The sequence below is a fragment of the Salvelinus sp. IW2-2015 genome, linkage group LG8, assembly GCF_002910315.2.
Source record: "Salvelinus sp. IW2-2015 linkage group LG8, ASM291031v2, whole genome shotgun sequence".
NCBI lineage: Eukaryota > Metazoa > Chordata > Actinopteri > Salmoniformes > Salmonidae > Salvelinus > Salvelinus sp. IW2-2015.
In genome coordinates, this window is record NC_036848.1 from 2,607,257 (window position 1) to 2,630,782 (window position 23,526).

The 23,526-nt window shown below is 43.5% G+C and overlaps 2 protein-coding genes across 4 annotated transcripts in view; both read right to left on the reverse strand.

The window, feature by feature from the left end:
• Positions 1–451: 451 nt before the first annotated feature.
• On the reverse strand, positions 452–17,829 carry hmmr (hyaluronan-mediated motility receptor (RHAMM)). 3 transcript variants are annotated; one of them, XM_070444667.1, is made up of 20 exons: positions 17,656–17,829; positions 15,938–16,158; positions 15,545–15,630; positions 12,814–12,891; positions 12,380–12,568; positions 11,950–12,036; positions 9,653–9,764; positions 9,311–9,376; positions 9,142–9,215; positions 8,459–8,532; positions 7,899–8,266; positions 7,068–7,204; positions 6,772–6,986; positions 4,483–4,590; positions 3,724–3,936; positions 2,910–3,623; positions 2,575–2,641; positions 2,184–2,360; positions 1,802–1,940; positions 452–981 (listed from the first exon to the last, which is right to left on the reverse strand). In XM_070444667.1, the coding sequence occupies exons 2-20, from the start codon at positions 16,149–16,151 to the stop codon at positions 968–970; spliced, it is 3,132 nt and encodes a 1,043-aa protein (XP_070300768.1). In that variant the 5' UTR covers positions 16,152–16,158; positions 17,656–17,829; the 3' UTR covers positions 452–967. The 3 variants fall into 3 exon arrangements, with proteins under 3 accessions (XP_070300768.1, XP_023847845.1, XP_023847848.2); XM_023992077.2 differs by lacking the exon at positions 15,938–16,158 and adding an exon at positions 17,137–17,241; XM_023992080.2 differs by lacking the exon at positions 17,656–17,829 and adding an exon at positions 17,137–17,221.
• Positions 17,830–18,334: 505 nt separating this feature from the next.
• LOC111967213 (cytoplasmic FMR1-interacting protein 2-like) overlaps positions 18,335–23,526 on the reverse strand; it is a 7,700-nt gene continuing 2,508 nt past the window's right edge. Inside the window, exons 3-7 of the mRNA XM_023992088.2 lie at positions 21,923–21,995; positions 21,687–21,781; positions 21,197–21,435; positions 20,706–20,853; positions 18,335–20,384 (exon numbers count right to left, since the gene is read on the reverse strand). Of these exons, the coding sequence (XP_023847856.1) occupies positions 20,217–20,384; positions 20,706–20,853; positions 21,197–21,435; positions 21,687–21,781; positions 21,923–21,995 (723 nt within the window). The 3' untranslated portion in view covers positions 18,335–20,216. The remainder of the gene's footprint in view (positions 20,385–20,705; positions 20,854–21,196; positions 21,436–21,686; positions 21,782–21,922; positions 21,996–23,526) is intronic.

The following is a 23,526-nucleotide window of genomic DNA, read 5'->3' on the forward strand; positions in this document are numbered from 1 at the left end:
GCTCTCTACTGGCTACAGCGGAGTGTGGCTGTTGATGTCAGGAGACGAGCAGCATTTTGAGAATTGGGACATTGAGGTTTCTGCCCATGTGAATTTACAAACGCACCCCATTAAACATGGGGAATATAAATATCTGAATAACTGAATGCCTAAAATCAAGATATTAAAACATTTAAGATGGCTCCGCTCTAAATATATAGCTCTGACGAGCAGGTACGCTGGTTCACAGTAGTGTCTGATCAAACAAGTATAAGAGTTCATAGGTATGCGATGTTAACTCATTTTTTCATTTCAAAGTGTTCCCCCATTTGTGAATGAACAGGCACATGTCAGGTAAAGGGTAAGGTATAGCAGTACTGTCAACAGGCTTGTATGGGATGATCCCACTGGGACCCCTTATGGAAAACACACTCGATACATTTAATTAAAACAATCCTCCCGCTTCTCAGTGTGAAGGAAAAGAGATGGGGCTTTATTTACAAAAGTCAGTCTGTTGGAAGAAAGTAAAAAAGGTCAAACAGTGAAGAGAGAGAGAAGTTACATTCCCATCTTCTAGAAATAAGATGGGAATGTCTAATCAACCAAAAATGTTGATTAGACAAAACAAAAAATGTTAAAATGAATAGAGCTAAACATGTACAACACAACTATGTTATGTTGAAGAAAACAAAAAACATTTTGTGCTTAATATGAATGCTGTAGCAAAAGAATGACGAGCATGTTACATGCCGAAACTGACATAATTGCTCTATAGGATGTTAAAATAAAGGCCTTTGTTTCTCCTAAAACATAGAGGGTTACAAACACCCCCACCCCCCTTACTGATTCACCAAGTAGCTTTTCAGAGCATTTGGTTTCAAATGACAATTAAATATTACGCAAGACCATGACATTCTCTTGACTCAACAGGAGGTGTCCTGTTCACCCAGTTGGTGCTTTCTATGAGGGTCTGTCCATTGTCTAACTTTCAACAGCGGTTTCCTGAAAGAGACAGGATTAGAGTTAGTTGCAGCATTTTCCTTTGGGAAAATTTGTGACGGTCAAAATGTCCGTACAGAGTTTTACCCAAATATACTATTTATCTACCGTATCCATACGTAATAAGTAACTCATATAAAAAGGCACCATGTCCATAAAATGTATATGTAACAAAATGTTTGTCCTCTGATGAGGGGCACATTTATGTTGTCCTCTGATGAGGGGCACATTTCAGGTTTAAAAAAAGCTTCTGAAGTTTGCAATTTCGACTCAAATTTCAGACATGATTTTCCCCAATTTAAAAAAAAAAAACGTTTTATTTTTATCAGCCCCAACAAAAATGTCCATTAATTATAATCCACATTTCCTGTTGCTGTAGGATTATTTTCCTGCTATAGCAATCTAGCTCAAATTAAGACCCGACATCTGTAGCTGGCTATCTTGAAATGTTTAACATTGTAAAAGCTAGATATACCCGACGCAAACAAGCATTAGTGGACATTTGTCAGTTCTTGGGTAGATTAATCTAGAAAAAGCATTCATAAAATACATGAACACTTCTCCCATAAGCCAAAAACAGCTGTGTCTGTCACAGGTTGGGCCAAGTTGTTGTAAGTTCACTATGGGAGCATAAGATCAAGACAGGAAGAGTAGAGGTGATGCCATTGAAAGACAACCTGAACCAACTGCCATGCAGCCAATGTGATTGATATTCATCAGGATATTTTCTGTCAGACAATGTTCATGTGACGGTTTCTATGTCTTTAAAAATTGGCCAAATGCTGTCAATTACTCACTAAAAGAAACGCTGGTGTGTACTCACCCTGTCTGAGAGGTGTGGCAGCAGGCTGCTCGTTCTCCTTGCTGTCCTGGTGGTTCAAGGCTTTGGTGGGGTCAACCCTGCGTTGTGGCTGGCCTCCCTTTTTCTGACGGGACACCTGGGCACGCAGCTTAGACAGCTCCTACACACACACACACTTTACAATCATGTCTGACTGTAGATCACCAAAAAGCTTTTACCAACACCCATTCCCTTCGTGGATTTAAAAGAAGTGGATATATGAAAACAATGGTGAAACTTCTACTCCACAGTTTGGTGGTAACTAAAGTGTGTGTGTTGCTATAATCATATTTTGTTAACTCCAATCAATATAGCCCATGCTTATACAGTATTTAAATCTGTCAGCCAGGTGGAGGCATCTGACCTGTTTGAGGGAGACGTTCTCATCTTTGAGCTTCACCACGTGTCTGATCTTCTGTTTCTGGTTCTGGTGGCCTAGCAGACGAGCGTAGGCATCCGCGAGCCGGGTCAGCTCCTCCTGGTTCGCCCCATTCTCGTTCAGTAGCGCGTCCCGCTCCGCAGCAAACCCATTCAGCTGCTCCTGCAGGGCCAGACCAACCGGAGGAAGAGATGGGGGGAACATAGAATTTGAAACAGTAGAATGGGCTCTCCCCTGTTTAAGTCAATGATGGGTGTACCCCTTCTACTCATATGTGGGAATATACATGACCATTGGCAGCAACACAGAAAACATCTGAGGAACTACATTTCCCATAATGCAGCAGTGGTGACCCCTTGCCTCTGCTGTGACTGACCTGGAAGGGCTTGACCTTAGCGTAGAGCTCCTCGTACTGTCTCCTCCAGTGTTCTGTCTCTGCATCACTGAGAGAGGAAAGGACAGAGTTGGAACAGTGTATTGAGACCCTATCCTTTGGTGTTATAATACCATTGTCTTCTACTTGATGATCTGGGCCCGTATTCATAAAGTCTCAGAGTAGGGTGCGGCTCCAGGCTCAGTTCCCCCCTGTCAATGCAATTTCATGTATTCATGCATCTGAAAGGGGAAATTGATCCAAGAACAGCACTCAGACAGTTCATGAATACAGGCCCTGATCTTCACAGCCCGTCAGTGATTCCTGGTTCTCCTCACCTCTTGTCCTGAGTTGCCACCAGCTGTCTCTGAAAGTCTCTTCTCTGTTCCTCCATCTCCCACTGGAGAGAAACCTTCTCCTGGACAACTGGGTCCACCTGGTTCTGGAGAGAAACCGTCTCCTTGACAACTGGGTCCACCTGGTTCTGGAGAGAAACCTTCTCCTGGACAACTGGGTCCACCTGGTTCTGGAGAGAAACCTTCTCTTCCATCAGTTCTACCTGGCTCTGGAGACTCGCTCTCTGTTCTTCTGCCTTCATCAGTCGGTTGTGTATTAGTTCTACCTGGTTCTGAAGGCCCTGTTTGTCCATTTCAAACATCTCCACTACTGTTTTCAGATCATCCCTCTCTTTCTCTACCTCCTTCATGTGGTTCTCTAGACAGGGCAGGTCTTTCTTTACCTGATCCTCCATCTTCTCCAACTGGTTGTGAAGGCTCAGTTTCTCCTTCTGCACCTCTCCTACCAAGCACTGAAGAGCTAGCTTCTCCTCCTCTACCACCTCCACCAGTCTCTCTAGCCTCCCCACCTCCTCTGACATCCATTGCTTCAAGTCTCTCCTCTGCACCTCCCTCTCTCCTTTCTCCTGCTCCAGTAGCCTTTGAACCTCCTCTTTCTCCATCCTCTCCTCCTGCAGCTGTCTCTGCACCTCCTCCTCAGCCCTCTTCATCTCCTCATCTCTCTGAGCTAGACGAGTCTGTGCCGCCAACAGCATTCTAGAGGGGGGGGGGGGGGGCGGGACCGAGAGAAGGGAGAGCGTCAGAGGTTGCACATTCAATCACCAGATATTGAGAAGAATCCTTATGATGAGCTCACCTTGCATACTCCGCTCTTGCTTTCTCCTGAGCCTGCTGATCAGCTAGATGTTTCTCCTGCTCCTCCTCCATCTCCTCCCTCACTTTCTTCAACTCCACCTCCTTACGCTGATTCATTCTCTCCATCTCTTCTTTCATCTGGTTAGTCACCCTCTCCACCTCCTCCTCCAGCGCTCTACCCCTCTCCTCTGCTCCCTTCAGGGCCTGCCTGGAGCTGGTGGAACAAAATAAACATTTTGAAGTCTTAAAGCCGATTTATGCTTGATCTGAGGATGTGGTGTGGAGGCTCCGTACGGAGGGTGTGACAGATGCAGAGCCTCCGGATGCCAAATCAAGCTCCGTACGGCGATGCCATGCATCTCCCGCCAAACAAATTGCATTGCAGAGTGCTCCGTATATCTCTGCATTGGCGGTAGGTGGGGGCGGTACGTCCTGTATAAACACAAACTCACTTCCTCCTAGACAACAGCTCTTCTCCGCTCCACGAAGCGCAAGAAGTATGACTGCCCCGAACTGTCATTAATGCTCTACTGACACTGCAGAATCCGATTGACCATAAATCAGCTTTTACAGAGCCATGACTGCTAATACTTTAACCCAAAGTTAAAGGGACAGTTCACTTAAAATGCAGTTTCAGATGTTTTCATCCATCAAGTTACCTTTAATGAAACAAGAAGGAAAGTGTTTTTTTTCTTTGTGAAAGGAGAGTGAAAGAGTCCCTTTAAACACATTAGTATTGAACAACAGGTCAACTCCGTACCTCTCCAGTTCAGTGGCCAGGTCTCCTATCTTGCTGAGGGAGGTGGTGTGTTCCTCCTGCAGCCTCCTCATGGCAGCAGAGTATACCTCCTGCACGTCACTGCTCCTCCTGGATGGAGACAACAAACAACGTTGAAAGGAACAGTTTGAGCAAAGGGGAGGTGCTGAATTCCTAATCTTAATCACATAACAGGGCTCGACATTAACACTTGTCTGCTTTCCCGGGACAAGAAAAAAAAGATGTAATTGTCAGGCAAGCAGAATATAGATTTAAGTTGCCTGAATGGACAAGTAAAAAAATMAAAAATAAATCTAAAATTTACTCTGATTATTGGATCAGATTGTCCTCCGGATGCAATATTTTAAGCAGTGTTCTTTCTCCCAATTTCTGTAGACTGCGTCAGAGTAGAATTGTATTGCATCCCTAGGCGCCGGTTGTCTTTTTCAATCCCCAGGGGCGCCGGTTGTCTTTTTCAATCCCCAGGGGCGCCGGTTGTCTTTTTTCCAATCCCCAGGGGCGCCGGTTGTCTTTTTCAATCCCAGGGGCCGGCTTGTCTTTTTCAATCCCCAGGGGCGGCCGGTTGTCTTTTTCAATCCCCAGGGGGCCGGTTGTCTTTTTCAATCCCCAGGGGGGCCGGTTGTCTTTTTCAATCCCCAGGGGGCCGGTTGTCTTTTTTCAATCCCCAGGGGCGCCGGTTGTCTTTTTCAATCCCCAGGGGGGCCGGTTGTCTTTTTCAATCCCAGGGGCCGGTTGTCTTTTCAATCCCCAGTGGCCGGTTGTCTTTTTCAATCCCCAGGGGGGCCGGTTGTCTTTTTCAATCCCCAGGGGGGCCGGTTGTCTTTTTCAATCCCCAGGGGCGCCGGGTTGTCTTTTTCAATCCCCTGGGGCGCCGGTTGTCTTTTTCAATCCCCAGGGGCGCCGGGTTGTCTTTTTCAATCCCCAGGGGCAGGTTGCACCAGCTGGTCGTAAGCCCTTCTATAAACTAAGCTGAGGGGTGAATTCTATGCCTAGTAGGGAGCAGGCGTAGGGTGGTAGATTGGGACCATCATCATCATCATGACATGCATAGAAAAGAATAGCAATTTATATTTTCAAAAGCATGCAAGTCTCAGGTTCATATTTCACAACCTCCGTAAGCTTTTGGAGTTGCATATGAGAGAGTAAACAGCTAATAGCATACACTTCATTTAGGCTACATTAGCAAGCTAAATGTTTCAGATCAGTGATACAGTACATAAGCATATCTTAGTTAGTTACCTTGCTTAGAACYAGTCTACCTTGGGCCTCCCGAGTGGTGCTGTGGTCTAAGGCACTGCATCGCAGTGCTAGAGGTGTCACTACAGACCCGGGTTCGATCCCAGGCTGTGTCGCAATCAGCTGAAACCAGGAGACCCATGAGGCAGCGCACAATTGGCCCAGCGTGGGTTAGGGGAGGGTTTGGCCGGCCGGGATGTCCTTGTCCCACTGCGCCCTTGTGACGGCCGGGCGCATGCAAGCTGACTTCAGTCGCCAAGTGTACAGTGTTTCCTCCGACACACTGGTGCGGCAGGTTTCCAGGTTACGCAAGCAGTGTGTCAAGAAGCAGTGCAGCTCAGCAGGGTGGTGTTTCGGAGGACACACGACTCTCCACCGTCGCCTCTCCCGAGTCCGTACGGGAGTTGCAGCAGTGGGACAAGACTAACTACCAGTTGGAAATCACCAAATTGTGGAGAAAAACAGGTAAAAAGTGAAGAAAAAAATGCTGCTGCARAAAAATATGCTTTTTGATCGCTTATTAATTAAATAATGTGACTATTTTACAAAGACATAAAAAGTATTTGGTTGTAATTTTTACGTTGCAATATTTTATTGGCTATGAAGCGTGGCCAACCATCCTCCAGGAGAGCCTTAAAGGGGCAGCGTTGTATTTTGAGACAGGCCTGAATATGCAAAGAAGCCAATAGACAGATTGAAGCCTACATTTGTCAGATTTTCTGTATTAATAACAATGGACTTCATTTTGCAAAGTGAGTCCTTGCTGAAATGATGTTGTGGACCTTTTGGGGGGGGGGGGCGACAAGTGACTCGAGCTTTCAGTCAAGCCCTGCACAATGAGTAACTATTTTGGATGCAAAATCGTCAATTCAGTTCAGTCTGACTGCAGCTAAACTTGTAGCTAAACTCCATGGCAACGCCAGCCAACCAACTTCTCTTATTTGAAACACTATTTCAAAAGATGTTAAAAACAAAGCCGACAAAGCGCATTTCATTCACGTTTTCAGTTCCGCGTTAAACCTCCAGACCCCTCACCTGTCTAGCAGTGCTCTGGTCTCAGTCAGCTCTCTCTCCAACTCTGTCTTCTCCTGTTGGAGACCCTGTAGGGCCTCCTCTCTCCGCTCGTCCTGCAACTCCAGTACCGACAGCTCTCCTAGAGCCTCCTCCAACTCATCCTCCAACTGTTTCCTCTCCTCCTCTGTCTCCTCCCTCAACCCCTCCAGCACCAAGGCCAGGGAGGCTGCATGCTCCTGGGGAGAACGAGAGGGGAGTCAGATGTAGGATTTTAATGGGTGCCATATTGGATTCAAGTCATCCCCAACACCACTAACCTTTTCCTGCTTCAGCTCCTCAGCCAGGGAGGCGTGTGTCTGCTCCAGCTGCTCCTGCACCTCCTTCTCACTCCTTCTGTTCTCCCGCAGGAGGCTCAGCTCTGCCTTCAGCTCCTCCACTCTCCCCTGGCTACTAACTAAAGACAGATACACAGACACTTGATATAGACCCCACACTGATAACAGCAACCTAGACACTTGGTATAGACCCCACACTGATAACAGCAACCTAGACACTTGGTAATAGAGCCACACTGATAACAGCAACCTAGACACTTGGTATAGACCCACACTGATAACAGCAACCTAGACACTTGTATAGACCCACACTGATAACGCAACCTAGACACTTGGTATAGACCCACACTGATAACAGCAACCTAGACACTTGGTATAGACCCCACACTGATAACAGCAACCTAGACACTTGGTATAGAGCCACACCTGATAACAGCACACACTGGTATAGACCACACTGATAACAGCAACCTAGACACTTGGTATAGACCCCACACGATAAACAGCAACCTAGACACTTGGTATAGACCCACACGATAACAGCACCTAGACACTTGGTATAGACCCCACACTGATAACAGCAACCTAGACACTTGGTATAGACCCACCACTGATAAGAGCAACCTAGAGACAATTCCCCAAAACCTGACCCTTCAGGAAAACTGGAAAAGGGTAAGATCCAAAATTCCTGATAAATCTGCTTAAGATAAGTTCCCATTAGAGCCATTCTTTCAGATCTACAAGGAACCATCAAGAGTCTAGTACTTTAGGGTATTTCAGTAATATAATTAGGGACTAGGATTGTTTGTGTACCTCTCTCCTCCTCCAGGACCTTGCACTTCTCTTCCAGGTGAGCTACTCTCTCATCCAGCTCCTCCCCTGTCCTCCTCAGCACCTCCMTCAGCCGCACTAGCTCCGCCTCTTGCTGCCGCACTGCACTCTGGGAGTCAGACACTTCCTGGTTGGCCCGCTGCATCTGCACCTCCATCTCTCCCAATGCCTTCTGGGAGGACATCAGCTCCGCCTCTCGCTGCTCCAGAAGCTTCTCMGTCTCCTGCAAAGCATCCCGGGAAGCCTGCAGGTCCTGCTGACCTTTCTCTGACTCCTCCTCCTTCTGACGGAGAGTGTTCTGAGAGTTTTCGAGCTCCGCGGTGCACTGCTCAAGTTTCTGCTCAAGATGGCTGAGAGAAAAGGACAAGGTGTGAGATCAGGTGTTTTTGTTTTGCATGTCAACCAAGACAACTTGGAAACTGATGTCATCAATTTCAACGTAGACAGAAATATAGGAAGAGGTCAAGAGGACAGAAAAATAAACCCTGAATTTCAATGACTCTGAAAGAAGTTGTTCAGGGAGGACATGTGCATTTGCTCACCCCAGTTTCTCCTGCTGAGACTCAGAGATGCTGTTCACCATCTCGGTTTTCCCATGAAGCTTCATACGCAGATCCTAAGGAGACACAACAGCATGTTATAACAGCCTCAATTAGAATTATTTTCTGTCTACGTTGAAAACCCGATGTAAGCATGATCATTGACCAGTCAAGTAGTTTCTCCATACACATTTCTTCCCTCAGTTATTTGTATGTTTAACAGRCTCCCGAGTGGCACAGCATCTGTGTTACAGGCGTCCCTACAGCCCCTGGTTCGATCCCGGGCTGTATCACAACCGGMCGTGATCAGGAGTCYCATAGGGCAGCTCACAATTGGCCCAGCGTCATCCGGGTTAGGGGAGGGTTTGGCCGTCATTGTAAAATAAGAATTTGTTCTTAACTGACTTGCATAGTTAAATAAAGGTTAAATAAATGTTTTAAAATGTTAGTATTTCATCCCTTGTTCCCTCCCTCCACACAGCTCTAAGCATCAACCTCTACTTCCTTCTATCCCTCCYTTAAGCTCTCCCCTCCCCTATAAATTGGAAACATTCCCTTTAATTGAGATTTTTATTACCATTCCTCTCCCTTACCGAATGGTTTGTCCTGTCTGAACTAGTTTCATTTGGCTTGCTTTGTGTGCGTCTCCTTACATGTTTCTTCCCTCAGTAACCAGTATATAGTACCTGGATGTGGTCGTTGGCTGTGTCCAGGTAACCCTGAAGAACATTGACCTCCTCTCTCAGCTCCTGGATCACAGCTGAGAGACAGGGATACAGCACATGGTTACAATCATGCCATCWAAAGGAGGAATTATACAGAGGATGGGAGAATGGACACAAACACACAACTTACCTTGCAGCGTATCCATATCATTCTCCAGCTCTTCGTTCTGGACTTTGGTGTCATGGTGGAGGTCCTCTGAAAAACAAAACATTTAAAAAAACGTTTTTTTWWATAKTTTTTTTTAGTCCAACTAAGCCAGGTACTATATTAGGGGTAAGGAGTAAACMCAGGCTTATTTGACTATTTTAATGCATCTCTTAATTTTAAATTGTGTTCATCTTTCTCACCTTTCTTAGTTTAGAACTTTGAACAAGAYTTTGTTGGTAAGAAATGTTCTGTATAAAAAACATTTCATTGATTGATAAGCACTAGGCAGGTTAACAATGTGGCAGTGAGGTCAGGTGGTCTCACCCAGGTCCTTGTTCCTCTCCCTCAGGGCGGTGAGTGTAGCTCTGGCTGCCTCCAGGTCTGTCTCCAGCAACTTCACCTGGCCCTCTGTACTGATCTGCAGGAAACTCAGCTCCTGATAGGACAACAACTGTCAGTCACTCAACCATCCATACTACACCTGCAGGAAACTCAGCTCCTGAACAAAAACACAATATCAGCACACACATTAATAATTTAGAGAGAAAGAGGTAAGGCAAACACCACTAGATAGACAGGATAGTAAATGGTGTGTAAACAGGGCCACTTTCAGTCACCAAACCTTGCAGATAGAAATGCCATGAATAGAGCCAACGTATTAATTTATTTGACATATTAGTATGTTCTACACAGCATATTTCAATCTGAATATTTGAACACTTTGGGTAGTGCTGAACGCGTGTATGAACAAGAGGTCGACCGATTATGATTTTTCAACGCCGATACCGATTATTGGAGGACCAAAAAAAGCCGATACCGATTAAATCGGACATTTTTTTTTTGTAATAATGACAATTACAACAATACTGAATGAACACTTATTTTAACTTAATATAATACATCAATAAAATCAATTTAGCCTCAAATAAATAATGAAACATGTTCAATTTGGTTTAAATAATGCAAAAACAAAGTGTTGGATTAGAAAGTAAAAGTGCAATATGTGCCATGTAAAAAAGCTAACGTTTAAGTTCCTTGCTCAGAACATGAGAACATATGAAAGCTGGTGGTTCCTTTTAACATGATGAGGTCTTCAATTATTCCAGGTAAGAAGTTTTAGGTTGTAAGTTATTATAGGAATATTTCTCTCTAACCATTTGTATTTCATATACCTTTGACTATTGGATGTTCTTATAGGCACTTTAGTATTGCCAGTGTAACTTCCGTTCCTCTCCTCGCCCCCTACCTGGGCTCGAACCAGGAACACATCGACAACAGCGACCCTCGAAGCATCGTTACGCATCGCTCCACAAAAGCCACGGCCCTTGCTGAGCAAGGGGAACAACTACTCCAAGTCTCAGAGCGAGTGACGTCACCGATTGAAACGCTATTAGCGCGCACCCCGCTAACTAGCTAGCCATTTCACATCGGTTACACCAGCCTAATCTCGGGAGTTGATAGGCTTGAAGTCATAAACAGCTCAATGCTTGAAGCATTGTGAAGAGCTGCTGGCAAACGCACAAAAGTGCTGTTTGAATGAATGCTTACGAGCCTGCTGTTGCCTACCACCGCTCAGTCAGACTGCTCTATCAAATACCAAATCATAAACATAATAACACACAGAAATACGAACCTTTGGTCATTAATATGGTCGAATCCGGAAACTATCATGTCGAAAACAAAACGTTTATTCTTTCAGTGAAATACGTAACCGTTCCGTATTTTATCTAACGGGTGGAATCCATAAGTCTAAATATTGCTGTTACATTGTACAACCTTCAATGTTGTGTCATAATTATGTACAATTCTGGCAAATTAATTACGGTCTTTGTTAGGAATAAATGGACTTCACACAGTTCGCAACGAGSCAGGCGGCCCAAACTGCTGCATATACCCTGACTGCTTGCACGGAAYGCGAGGGAAGTGACACAATTTCCCTAATTATAAGAAATTCATGTTAGCAGGCAATATTAACTAAATATGCAGGTTTGGAAATATAGACTTGTGTATTGATTTTAAAAGAAAGACATTGATATTTATGGTTAGGTGCAACGACAGTGCTAAATCATCACCCGTTTGGCGAAGTAGGCTTTGATTCCATTAGAAATTAACAGGCACCGCATCGATTATATGCAACGCAGGACACGATAGATAAACTAGTAATATCATCAACCATGTGTAGTTAACTAGTGATTATGTGAAGATTGATTGTTTTTTATATGTTTAATTCTAGCAGCAACTTACCTTGGCTTCTTGCTGCCCTCGCGTAACAGGTAGTCAGCCTGCCACGCAGGCTCCTCATGGAGTGCAATGTAAGGCAGGTGGTTAGAGCGTTGGACTAGTAACCGGAAGGTTGCAAAAACGAATCCCTGAGCKGACAAGGTAAAAATCTGTCGTTCCGCACCTGAACAAGGCAGTTAACCCACTGTTCCTAGGCCGTCATTGAAAATAAGAATGTGTTCTTAACCGACTTGTCTAGTTAAATAAAGGTRTAAAATAAAACACACAAAAAACTGCCAAATCGGTGTCCAAAAATAMCGATTTCCGATTGTTATGAAAACTTGAAAATCGGCACTAATTAATCGGCCATTCCGATTAATCGATCGACCTCTAGTTCATACCTGGTCATTGACGTCCAATTTGTTTCTGGCCTCCATCAGCTCCATAGACAGAGACTGGATCCTCTTCTTAGTGGTGTCTGCAGAAACCTGGTGGAACACAATCAGACATTTACAAAACAAGGTACAAACAGAACATGTGAACATTTCTTATTGAACAAGTTGGTGGTAGTACCCGATAATAGTATTGTTTTGTCAACTAGACCCAGATTATACCCTTTTAACCCTGCAGTTAAAGACTTTTGCTTTAAGAYCATTGGGCCGGTTTCCCAAGCACAGATTAAGCCTAGTCCAAGACTAAAAAGCATTCTTAAAAATTGAGATTCTCCATTGAAATAGCTTTTAATTTCAGCACTTGGTCAAATCTGTTAGGAAAGCAACCCATTGAGTTGAGCATACCAACKTTTGACTCTACCATCAAACACCACACTACCTTGTTCTTGAGGAACTCGTTAGTCTTCTTGAGCTCAGCCAGCTGTCTCTCCAGGGTGGTGACGTTAGCTGCCAGACCAGTCTTCTCCCTGACCGCAGACAACAGCTTGGCCTCCACCTTCCTCAGCTCCTCCTCCAGGGTTACCAGGCGCCTGTCCTGCTCCCCGCGCTGCTGCACCAGGGCCCGGATCTACAGTAGCGAGGGAGGAGACAGGGAGGATCAGTGCATTAGATTGAAGGGAAAAAATAAAGCGTGCAGTAAGGTAGGTCAGAGCAGCTGTGATAACTGGAAAACCTTGTCCACATCCATGATAAATCTCGTCACTTTAATTTTCATTTAACTGGTAACACTGACAATGTATGTATGCTATTGGGGCAGACAAGACAATATATATATATWTTTTCTCCTCAAACCAGTCTGTATAACTAGGCTACCTCTTTCTCCAGGAGTTTCTGCTGTTTCATCTGCATTGATAGGCCGCTCTTGTCTTTCTTTGACATGGACCCATCAACCTGGGTGAAGGAGGAATGGAAGAATGAATTGCAGAAGGMCATTACATTAAGGTTCAAGGGACAGTTCRGGATTTTGGCAATGAAAGCCTTCATTTATTTTCCCCCAGAGTCRGATGAACTCATGATGGATACCATTTTTTTGCCAATGCATTCAGTTTGAAGGAAGCTGCCAACTAAAATTAGTGCTATTGCTAACTAGCGTTAGCGCAATGACTCAGTCTACGGGAACAGCTTGTATGGGAAAAACTATCATACTAGGTGTTCCTGTAGAATTTCAGTCATTGAGCTAACACTAGTTAGCATTGGCTTCCTTCATTTATTTTTTATTTAACCTTTATTTAACCAGGTAGGCTAGTTGAGAACATACTGGACAGACAAAAATGGTTTACATGATGTTATCTGACTGGGGAAGTAGATAAAGGGCTCCATTGACAAAATCCTGAACTATCCCTTTAAAGCACCAGGGGTGAAACCATTAGTCGGATTCCGTTGCAAAACATTTTGCAACAGAAACTGTTTCCCCAAACAGAAAAACAAGAGTTTCTATTTGACAAATTGAGGTAGATCCCTCCCAGTTTCATTATGTTTGCTTCCATTTAGTTCCTAGAGTAAACTGTCAAATCTGACAAGGTTATTTTGATGATGTGGCTGTGCCAACCAGGAGGTTATGTTTATTATGTGAACACCAACTTACTAAAACGTACGTTTGAATGACACTGAGGGGCAGTGTTTTTACAGCTAATGCCGGTTTTCCTGAGGCTGATGCCGTGCAGGTGTACACATGCATATACACACACTYATTCAAATAAAAGCATACAAGAACACACACATACAGTCGTGGCCAAAGGTTTGAGAATGACACAAATATTAATTTTCACAAAGTCTGCTGCCTCAGTTTGTATGATGGCAATTTACATATAGTCCCAAAAAAACATTTCCACTGTTTTTCAGCCCTGCCACAAAAGGACCAGCTGACATCATGTCAGTGATTCTCTCGTTAACACAGGTGTGACACAAGGCTGGAGATCACTCTGTCATGTTGGCTGAGTTCACATAACAGACCGGAAGCTTCAAAAGGAGGGTGGTGCTTGGAATCAGTTCTTCTTCCTCTGTTAATAATGGTTACCTGCAAGGAAATACGTGCCGTCATCATTGCTTTGCACAAAAAGGGCTTCACAGGCAAGGATATCGCTGCCAGTAAGATTGCACCTAAATCAACCATTTATCGGATCATCAAGAACTTCAAGGAGAGCGGATCAATTGTTGTGAAGAAAGCTTCAGGGTGCCCTCACTGCACGCAGTGAGGCGAAGACTTTTGGAGGATGACCTGGTGTCAAGAAGGGCAGCAAAGAAGCCACTTCTCTCCAGGAAAAACATTAGGGACAGACTGATATTCTGCAAAAGGTACAGGGATTGGACTGCTGAGGACTGGGATAAAGTCATTTTCTCGGATGAATCCCCTTTCCGATTGTTTGGGGCATTCGGAAAAAAGCTTGTCCGGAGAAGACAAGGTGAGCGCTACCATCAGTTCTGTGTCATGCCAACAGTAAAGCATCATGAGGCCATTCATGTGTGCGGTTGCTTCTCAGCCAAGGGAGTGGGCTCACTCACAATTTTGCCTAAGAACACAGCCATGAATAAAGAATGGTACCAACACATCCTCCGAGAGCAACTTCTCCCAACCATCCAGGAACAGTATGACGAACAACGCCTTTTCCAGCATGATGGAGCACCTTGCCATAAGGCAAAAGTGATAACTAAGTGGCTCAGGGAACAAAAACACGATATTTTGGGTCCATGGCCAGGAAACTCCCCAGACCTTAATCCCATTGAGAACTTGTGGTCAATCCTCAAGAGGCGGTAGACAAACAAAACCCCACAAATTCTGACAAACTACAAGCATTGATTATGCAAGAATGGGCTGCCATCAGTCAGGATGTGGCCCAGAAGTTAATTGACAGCATGCCAGGGCGGATTGCAGAGTCTTGAAAAAGAAGGGCCAACACTGCAAATATTGACTCTTTGCATCAACTTAATGTAAATTGTCAATGAAAGCCTTTGACAGTTATGAAATGCTTGTAATTATACTTCAGTATTCCATAGTAACATCTGACAAAAATATCTAAAGACACTGAAGCAGCACTTTGTGAAAATGTTATTTGTGTCATTCTCAAAACTTTTGGCCACAACTGTACATGTAATAGTGGCAGACATGCAGACAAACATATACGTTGGCATTGCTGTTATGATTTAGTTGTCTTTGATGTCCTTTTTTGCATTGTTGTTTTGCTGTTTTCTTCTGTCTTTTTCTTTTTCTCTTTAGTTCATTTTCTTGGTTGTTGGTGCATTGGGGTTCTTGGGGGTGGGGAATGGAATGAATTGTATATTTTTCTTCTTGTGGGGGGGGGGGGTCTTGAATGGTTGAGGGACAGCTATTGGGTAACTGTGGGGGTTTTGGGTTCAGCGCTTTTTGGCCTGGTGGGAGATCTGTCAACGTGCCCTTGAGCAGGACATTGACCCTGGATGCTTCTGTGTGTCGCTCTGAAGGGGAGTCTGTTGGATGACTGGTGTGGTGTAGTTGTTGAGCGGCTTCACTGCAAGTATATTGTATGTTTCGGATATTCAATAAAATAAAAAAGAAACACCAACTTACCAGGCCATCCACAGACATGGTCCTACGCACAGCCACAGGTGACATGGGCACATCTTTAGAAGGAGATGGTGGTGGGATGAAAGGAGCTGAATGGAGAGAAAATGGGAGTGGTGAAATTACAATGGTGTAGAAAGTAAAAACATCTAGGCTGTACACTACCGGTCAAAAGTTTWGGAACACCWACTCATTCAATGGTTTTTCTTTATTTTTACTATTTTCTATATTGTAGAATAATAGTGAAGACATCAAAACTATGAAATAACACAGAATCACGTAGAAACCAAAGAAGTGTTCAACAAATCAAAATATTTTTTATATTTGAGATTCTTCAAATAGCCACCCTTTGCCTTGATGACAGCTTCATACACTTGGCATTCTCTCAACCAGCTTCACCTGGAATGCTTTTCCAACAGTCTTGAAGGAGTTCCCACATATGATGAACACTTGTTGGCTGCTTTTCCTTCACTCTGAGGTACGACTCATCCCAAACCATCTCAATTAGGTTGAGGTCGGGCGATTGTGGAGGCCAGGTCATCTGAGGCAGCACTCCATCACTCTCCTTCTTGGTCAAATAGCCCTTAAACAGCCTGGAGGTGTGTTGGGTCATGGTCCTGCTGAAAAACAAATGACAGTCCCACTAAACGCAAACCAGATGGGATGGCGTATCGCTGCAGAATGCTGTGGTAACCATGCTGGTTAAGTGTGCCTTGAATTTTAAATAAATCACTGACATTGTCACCAGGAAAGCACCCCCACACCATAACACCTCCTCCTCCATTCTTTATGATGTTAAAAAAGACACAGCAGTTGGAGCCAAAAATCACAAATTTGGACTCCAGACCAGAGGACAAATTTCCACTGGTCGAATGTCCATTGCTCGTGTTTCTTGGCCCAAGAAGGTCTCTTCTTCTCATTGTCATTGCTTCCTTCTCATTCTCATTGCTTCCTTTCCTGTGGCGGTCCTCATGAGACAGTTTCATCATAGCGCCTGATGGTTTTTGCAACTGCACTTGAAGAAACTTTCAAAGTTCTTGAAATGTAAGTATTGACTGACCTTCATGTCTTAAAGTGATGATGGACTGTCATTCTCTTTGCTTATTTGAGCTGTTCTTGCCATAATATGGACTTGGTCTTTTACCAAATAGGGCTTTCTTCTGTATACCCCACTACCTTGTCACAACACAACTGATTGGCTCAAACGCATTAAGTAAAGAAATTACACAAATTAACTTTTAACAATGCACACCTGTTAATGTAAATGCATTCCAGGTGACTACCTCATGAAGCTGGTTGAGAGAATGCCAAGAGTGTACAAAGCTGTCAAGGCAAAAGGTGGCTATTTGAATTATCACAAATAGATAATATATTTTGATTTATTTAACACTTTTTTGGTTAGTACATGATTCCATGTGTTATTTCATAGTTCTGATGTCTTCATTATTATTCTACAATGTAGAAAATAGTAAAAATAAAGAAAACCCCTTGAATGAGGTGTTCTAAAACTTGACAGATCTGTCAAAAGTTTGAAAGTTATTTGGTATGATAATTATTTTTTTAGAGAAGAGCTTCAGTTGTCTGACAGTTAAACTCACCACCACTGGCCTTGAGCAGTTTGAAGCGCTCTGACCGGTGGAAAGAGGCAGGTCCCTTCACCTCTCCTGGTTTCAGCTCGTATGTGCCCGGTGCTGGGGCGCAGCCTGGACAAAACATGATGAAAACACAGGCAGCCCAATTCTCATGTTCTCAATTATTGTCAAAAGTGAGAGAAAAAAATATCAGAATTGGGCTGCCTGTGTAAAGACATTGGCCTGACTATCAACATAGGTATCCAATTAACGTTAATGTAATGGCATGTAACGTTAGTTACCGTAACCGACGTGGACTTGTTTTGCCCTTTGCTTGGCGGATTGGAGTAACGTTAGACATCCCTGYACTAGGTTTATGTTAACTAGATAGTTAGTAAACAATTGTATACAAAATATTGTTGGATAGCTACGTTAGCGCYAATCTAGCTAACGTTTTAGCTAGCTACTTAAAGCAGCTAACGTTATGGCCAAAGAAAGCAACGTTGGTTGGCTAGGTTTGCTCAGCTAAATCATTATTTAACTTACCGATATTTTCATTAAATCGTTTCACTGGAGCTCTTGAAAAAGACATGGCTTAAGTTTGGACGAAATAGTTCACTAGAAAATTAGTAGCTAGTTTAAAAGTTATAGCGACGCACGAAGAGTTCTAACGCACTGATTCAAATTCAAAACACCAGTATCAACACGTAAGGTGTCCCGCTGAAATTTCAAAACTAGCAACGTCATAACGTTGATAAAAGACGACAGGAATTTAACCAATCAGAGCAGAGGAAACGAGACTTCCGCCAGCGCCCACTGACTTCTGATACACTATCTGGCTATCTTCAAATGCATACAGAATTTTCAAGTTACAATGTACACGGTCATATATGATTCTTAGTACATTTTCAGTTAACACATTTTTTATTTCATGGAAATACAATTTAATTTCCTTTTGCAGGACCATTCGTTGTACATCTTTATATTCTCTTTTACTCCTTTTTTGTATCTCAAAACATGATCACTTGTACAACAATATCATGAACAAAAGCCTGTCACAAACGTACCCTTTACAATATATCGCTCTTCTTGTCATGCTAACATGTTGGAAAATGATGCACTGATAACTTTTACTTATCAATAGATTCACCCATTCAATGAACATGAAGGTGTAGTTGTGTGGATTAAAATAATAAAAAGGACAATTGTAACAATTACAGGAAACTAAACTTCATTTTGTTTTTTTATTCAAACTGAAAATGTGGTCGCTCCTTCATGGGTGTAATGATTAACTTTCCTTCATAAGAATAAAAAACAGGGTCAAAAGACTTTGATGACACTGGTAAAGAAAAAAAAAATTCAACAATATGGAATATTGAATATATTTAGGAAATTGCCCTCTCTCCATCTCTTGTGTGTAATTCGTACCTAAACAGTGAAAATGCAACTTCTTGATTCCTTTAATTCTTCTTCTATAGAGGGAATGAACTGTACAGGAGTTGGATTGGTCGTGTGATCCTACCAACATCTTCCATTCACTCTCTGAACAAATCTATCTAATACAGTAAAGTCATCCTGGTCTCTTTTGTTCTTTGACAACCAAGAATTATTTCGAACGTTTTTTTTACTCCGAAAAAAATAAAAAATAAAACACACACGCAGATGAAGATTTGTAAATAATTTCAAAAATGGTAAACAATATCACTGTATTAAGCGCACATACAGAATATAAAAATGGTAAACAATATCACTGTATTAAGCGCACATACAGAATATAAAAATGTTCAATAAACTGACAAGACAGAAAGAAATCAAAAAGTAGGTGAGGATTCTCGTCAGTAGAAGAGGCAAGTTATACCAAGGATGAAAAATGTAATTATCAATAATTAATTAAAAACAATAACAATTACAACACTCAACACTTCTCTTTTTAGTTCAACAGTGACATTTACAACGGAGAATGGAACTGAATAAAAATTATACTCAGAGGCTAAAACCCCCCAAATAAGTGAAAAATAAATAAATCAACTAAGAAAAGCAGTCAAGTGTCCTTGTTATGCTATTTGAAACAGTAGGGTTGTGTGAGGGGAGAAGAGGTGAGGTGTGGCTAACTACTCCTATGACACTGGTTTACTAAGCATGGGTATGTCCAGGGAGATGTGGGCTGCATCCAAATGGCACCCTATTCCTTATAGGAGMTGGTCAAAAGTAGTGCACTATATAGGGAATAGGGTGCCATTTGGGACACAYAYGTTAGTATCTGGGATGAATGAATGGACAGCTTGACTTGTGTGATGATCATATGATGGATGTTATGGGGGGAAATGCCACTGATGACTTTGGTGTAATTAAGTATCATCTAATACTTAGCACCTTTGTGGACTTCATTAAGCAATTCAATAAAATGATCGTTAGGTTTGCTTTCRTACGTCATCTACGAAATAATAATCTCAGGTTATAGGTCATTTCAGAATCAGATTATTTGTATGCGCTGAGGTTTTGGAGATTATTCCAGCATATCTATCATCTTTTATGTAAGTTGATTGTTGATGCTCACTAAATGGTTTCTCAGAGGTATCTGATAGACTGTTGRTTGTGACTAGAGGGGAAGCAGGGCGTTACTGCAGATCTGTAACCACTCAGGATTGGCAGTTGTGTATTACTGAGCCCATCCATGTGACATATAGCTCCAGTGACAGGAGAAGGGATGCTGTGTCTGGGTGTGAGAGTCACATGGGTTGAGAACAGAAAAACGAACATCTGAAAATACCCATACCTCTAAAACTAGACTGTGGTTATGGGCCTAAAATATTCAGACTTCAGAAAACTCAGTTTGAGATTTACACTTTTTAATGGGCGCCATGTTGACATGAAAAGTTCCAAGACAGTTGCATTCTAGAATGCAAAATGGAATGTCATTGGTATGGAATATTTGGTGCCAAAATGGTGTACAGTCAGACAGAGCTCTGGAATCCTAAGGCTCTGAGARTCTGAGTACAAGGCCAAAGAGAGGCAGACTGTGTGGGGATGATTTGGGTTGGTGCGTGTGTGTATGTATAGTTTGTGGGACATGTGTGGCTTATGTGTGTAGCGTGTGTGAGTTCCTCTCAGCATGTTGTGGCCAGGGACTGGTGTATAGGTGGCTGGAAGCAGCGGACATGCTCCACGGTGGAACTATCCGTCTCCACAGCCTTCATGTACTTGTTGAGGATGGCAAAGATCTCATTGTTCAGGATCTGGTACTTCCTGATGCGATCAGCCATCTTCTTCAGCGGCTGTAAATAAATTGATTGATTGATAGATAGATAGATAGATAGATAGATAGATAGATAGATAGATAGATAGATAGATAGATAGATAGATAGATAGATAGATATAGAGATGGGGTTTGAATCTAATGATACAATTAAAACCAGACCAGGATTGAAGTAGCAAAGGACTTGCCACCATAAAGATGGTGAGCTTCCTCTTCTCATATAAAAAAATATAAAAAATAGCCAGCAATTGACATATCTCTTAATCTATTGTGTCATCTTCTGTGTTAGCATGCTGGTWAAAATAAAGTAGATGTGTGCGTAGCGTCAGTGTGTACCCACCACGTTCTTGATGATCTCATCCTTGCCGTCCTGCCTCTGCACCTTGAGCAGGTGGTAGCAGAAGTCAAACAGGTCGAAGCGGCGCTGCTGACCCAACAGCACGATGATGGAACAGCCTGCCCAGTTCAGCCCGTCACCAAAACACTGCCTGCAGAGGATACGCACAGGAACTACTGAGTGTACGCTGCCATGCCCCCTACAGTAACTGCTGTCTCTTATACACATCTAGATGTGTATAAGAGACAGGTGTGTGAGTGTATGCTGCCATGCCCCCTACAGTAAGTCACTCCTTACTGTGTGTGTGAGTGTACGCTGCCATGCCCTCTACAGTAACTTACTCCTTACTGTTTGTGTGAGTGTTCACTGCCATGCACTCTACAGTAACTCACTCCTTACTGTGTGTGTGAGTGTATGCTGCCATGCCCCCTACAGTAAGTCACTCCTTACTGTGTGTGTGAGTGTACGCTGCCATGCCCTCTACAGTAACTTACTCTGCGGTGAACTCGTGAGTGCCGACGGGTATGCAGTAAACAAACTGCATGGCGCTCCAGAGGCGGTGGAACTCCATACACTCGTCCACGTGCATCACGCCGTTGGTGGGGGGCGGGCCTCGCCACACGGCGTCCTGCAGGAAACTACGGATCCTTGTAAGGATCACCTCGAACATRGACAGGCCACAGCAAAGACGCTCCTTGGTCAACAGATCCCCCTCACGGGCTATAGCTATTTGCTGAAAAWGAGGAGGAAAGGAAACATTAGGAGAGGAAGGAAGGAATGAAGGAAGGAAGGAGAACAGGGAGTAAGGTGGAGCAGATAAAATAGGGAAAGTTTAATTGTTTTGGAACTTTGGTGCCAATATGGCTGCCCTTACAAATTTCTACATTTCAAACCAAGATTGCCGAAACTGTCTAACGGCTGTGGGTCAGGACAGAGAGCAAGGTGATGAGGTATGGATGGTGATGACAAGCAGGTAGAGCTCACCTGAGGGGTCCCCAGCCTCTCGATGAGGGGCACCAGGTGGAGAGGAGCATACTTAGCCTCCAGCCTCTTCATCCTGACTTCCAGACGCTCCCCCTCTACACACAGACACACACACACACAAACAAACGTTACTACACCAATCACATCAGTCAGATATGCATAATATTGACTGCCTTATCCCCCCCATCCACCTTGATCTCAATCAGGATCCACACACCTGGACCTGTATCACATACCTTTGATGTAGACCCTGGGGAGGATGTTCTGGAAGGGGGCTGCATGAAGCAGGTCACACACCTCCTCCTGGGACTGTGGTTAACACACACACACAGACAGAGGGAGGCAGAGGTGATATTGAACAACAGCCAACATCTCTCCTGGACACATCTACACTACATGGGGTAGTTAGTGGTGATGGGAGGGAGGTGTTGAGAACTCATTAGTAAGGAGTGGAGTCAGAGGTACATAAACTGTGAGAATGTGTGTATAAGTGAGTGAGTAGTACAGTTAAGAGGAGATAACCCTATGCAGGTGTATGACTCATGCACTAAGTACAGGAGGACATGCCACTAAGTACAGGAGGACGTGCCAGAGGCTGTGCCACTAAGTACAGGAGGCTGTGCCACTAAGTACAGGAGGACTTGCCACTAAGTACAGGAGGACGTGCCAGAGGCTGTGCCACTAAGTACAGGAGGCTGTGCCACTAAGTACAGGAGGACGTGCCACTAAGTACAGGGGAGGCTGTGCCACCTAAGTACAGAGAGGCTGTAGCCACTATAAGGTACAGGGGCGTTGCACTAATACAGTGAGGCTTGTGCCTCTAATAGTACAGGAGGCGGTTCCCATAAGTACAGGAGGATGTGTAGTACAGTACATCACACTGGTCTGATGTGTCATAGGTCTGACCTAACCTCTGGTCACCTCCCCCCTCAGTCACACTACAGGCTACTGTCACYCAGGTCTGGTTAACAAATAGGAATGGCTGGAATATGGAACTAAACGCATGGTTAAACTGGTGGTGTTAGAAGCAATAGAACAAAGAGAATCAGAAAACAACAAGAGATCCAGATCAGGAAAGCTCCACTAAAACACTATGGAAGACAGAATGATCTGCATGCTATGATCAGCCAGTACAAACACACACTATATACACTATATATACACACACACACACACAAGGCAGTCAGAGAATGAGACAGACCAGAGGGTATGAGGGTGTAAAGAGTGACAGGCATTGAGAGAGAAGCCAGTGTAGACAGAGAGTATAGAGGCAGAAGTTGAGTACATACTTAACAGAAAGCCACCCAGAAACACACACGGGAGCCAAGGACATGAAAAGATACTTTAAGATAGTCACTTTTTATTAGCCATTTATTTCCAATTATGGTATTTCCAATTATAGAATAATGATTGTATTATTGGATGTTCTTTACTTTCTTAAAACATTTTTTAATCTCAATCCTTGGCTTTCATGGCCCTCCGGAGGTTAAACTTTGAGTGTCAGAGTAAGATGTTGAATAGAAAAGAGAGAGAGAGAGAGARAGAGATCAGTCAGGGTGTGTGTTTGTTACCAAAGACAACAGCTAGATTCTTACCACCTGTGGTAGTTTGCCAGCGTGAAATAAAGAATAGAGTTGCAATTCAGATACAGTCAATATCAACATTTCTGGAGGGTGAAACTTTATTAAGTCTGAGATAGAAACAGATATATTCAAACAGACAGAAAACCAAAGGAGGAGAAATCGCCTGACAAGTAACAGTCCATATTTCTGAGCATGCAAAGGTGACCCTGAGAGAGAGAAATAATTAGAGAAGAGAAAGTGGGAATGGGAGGAATAGA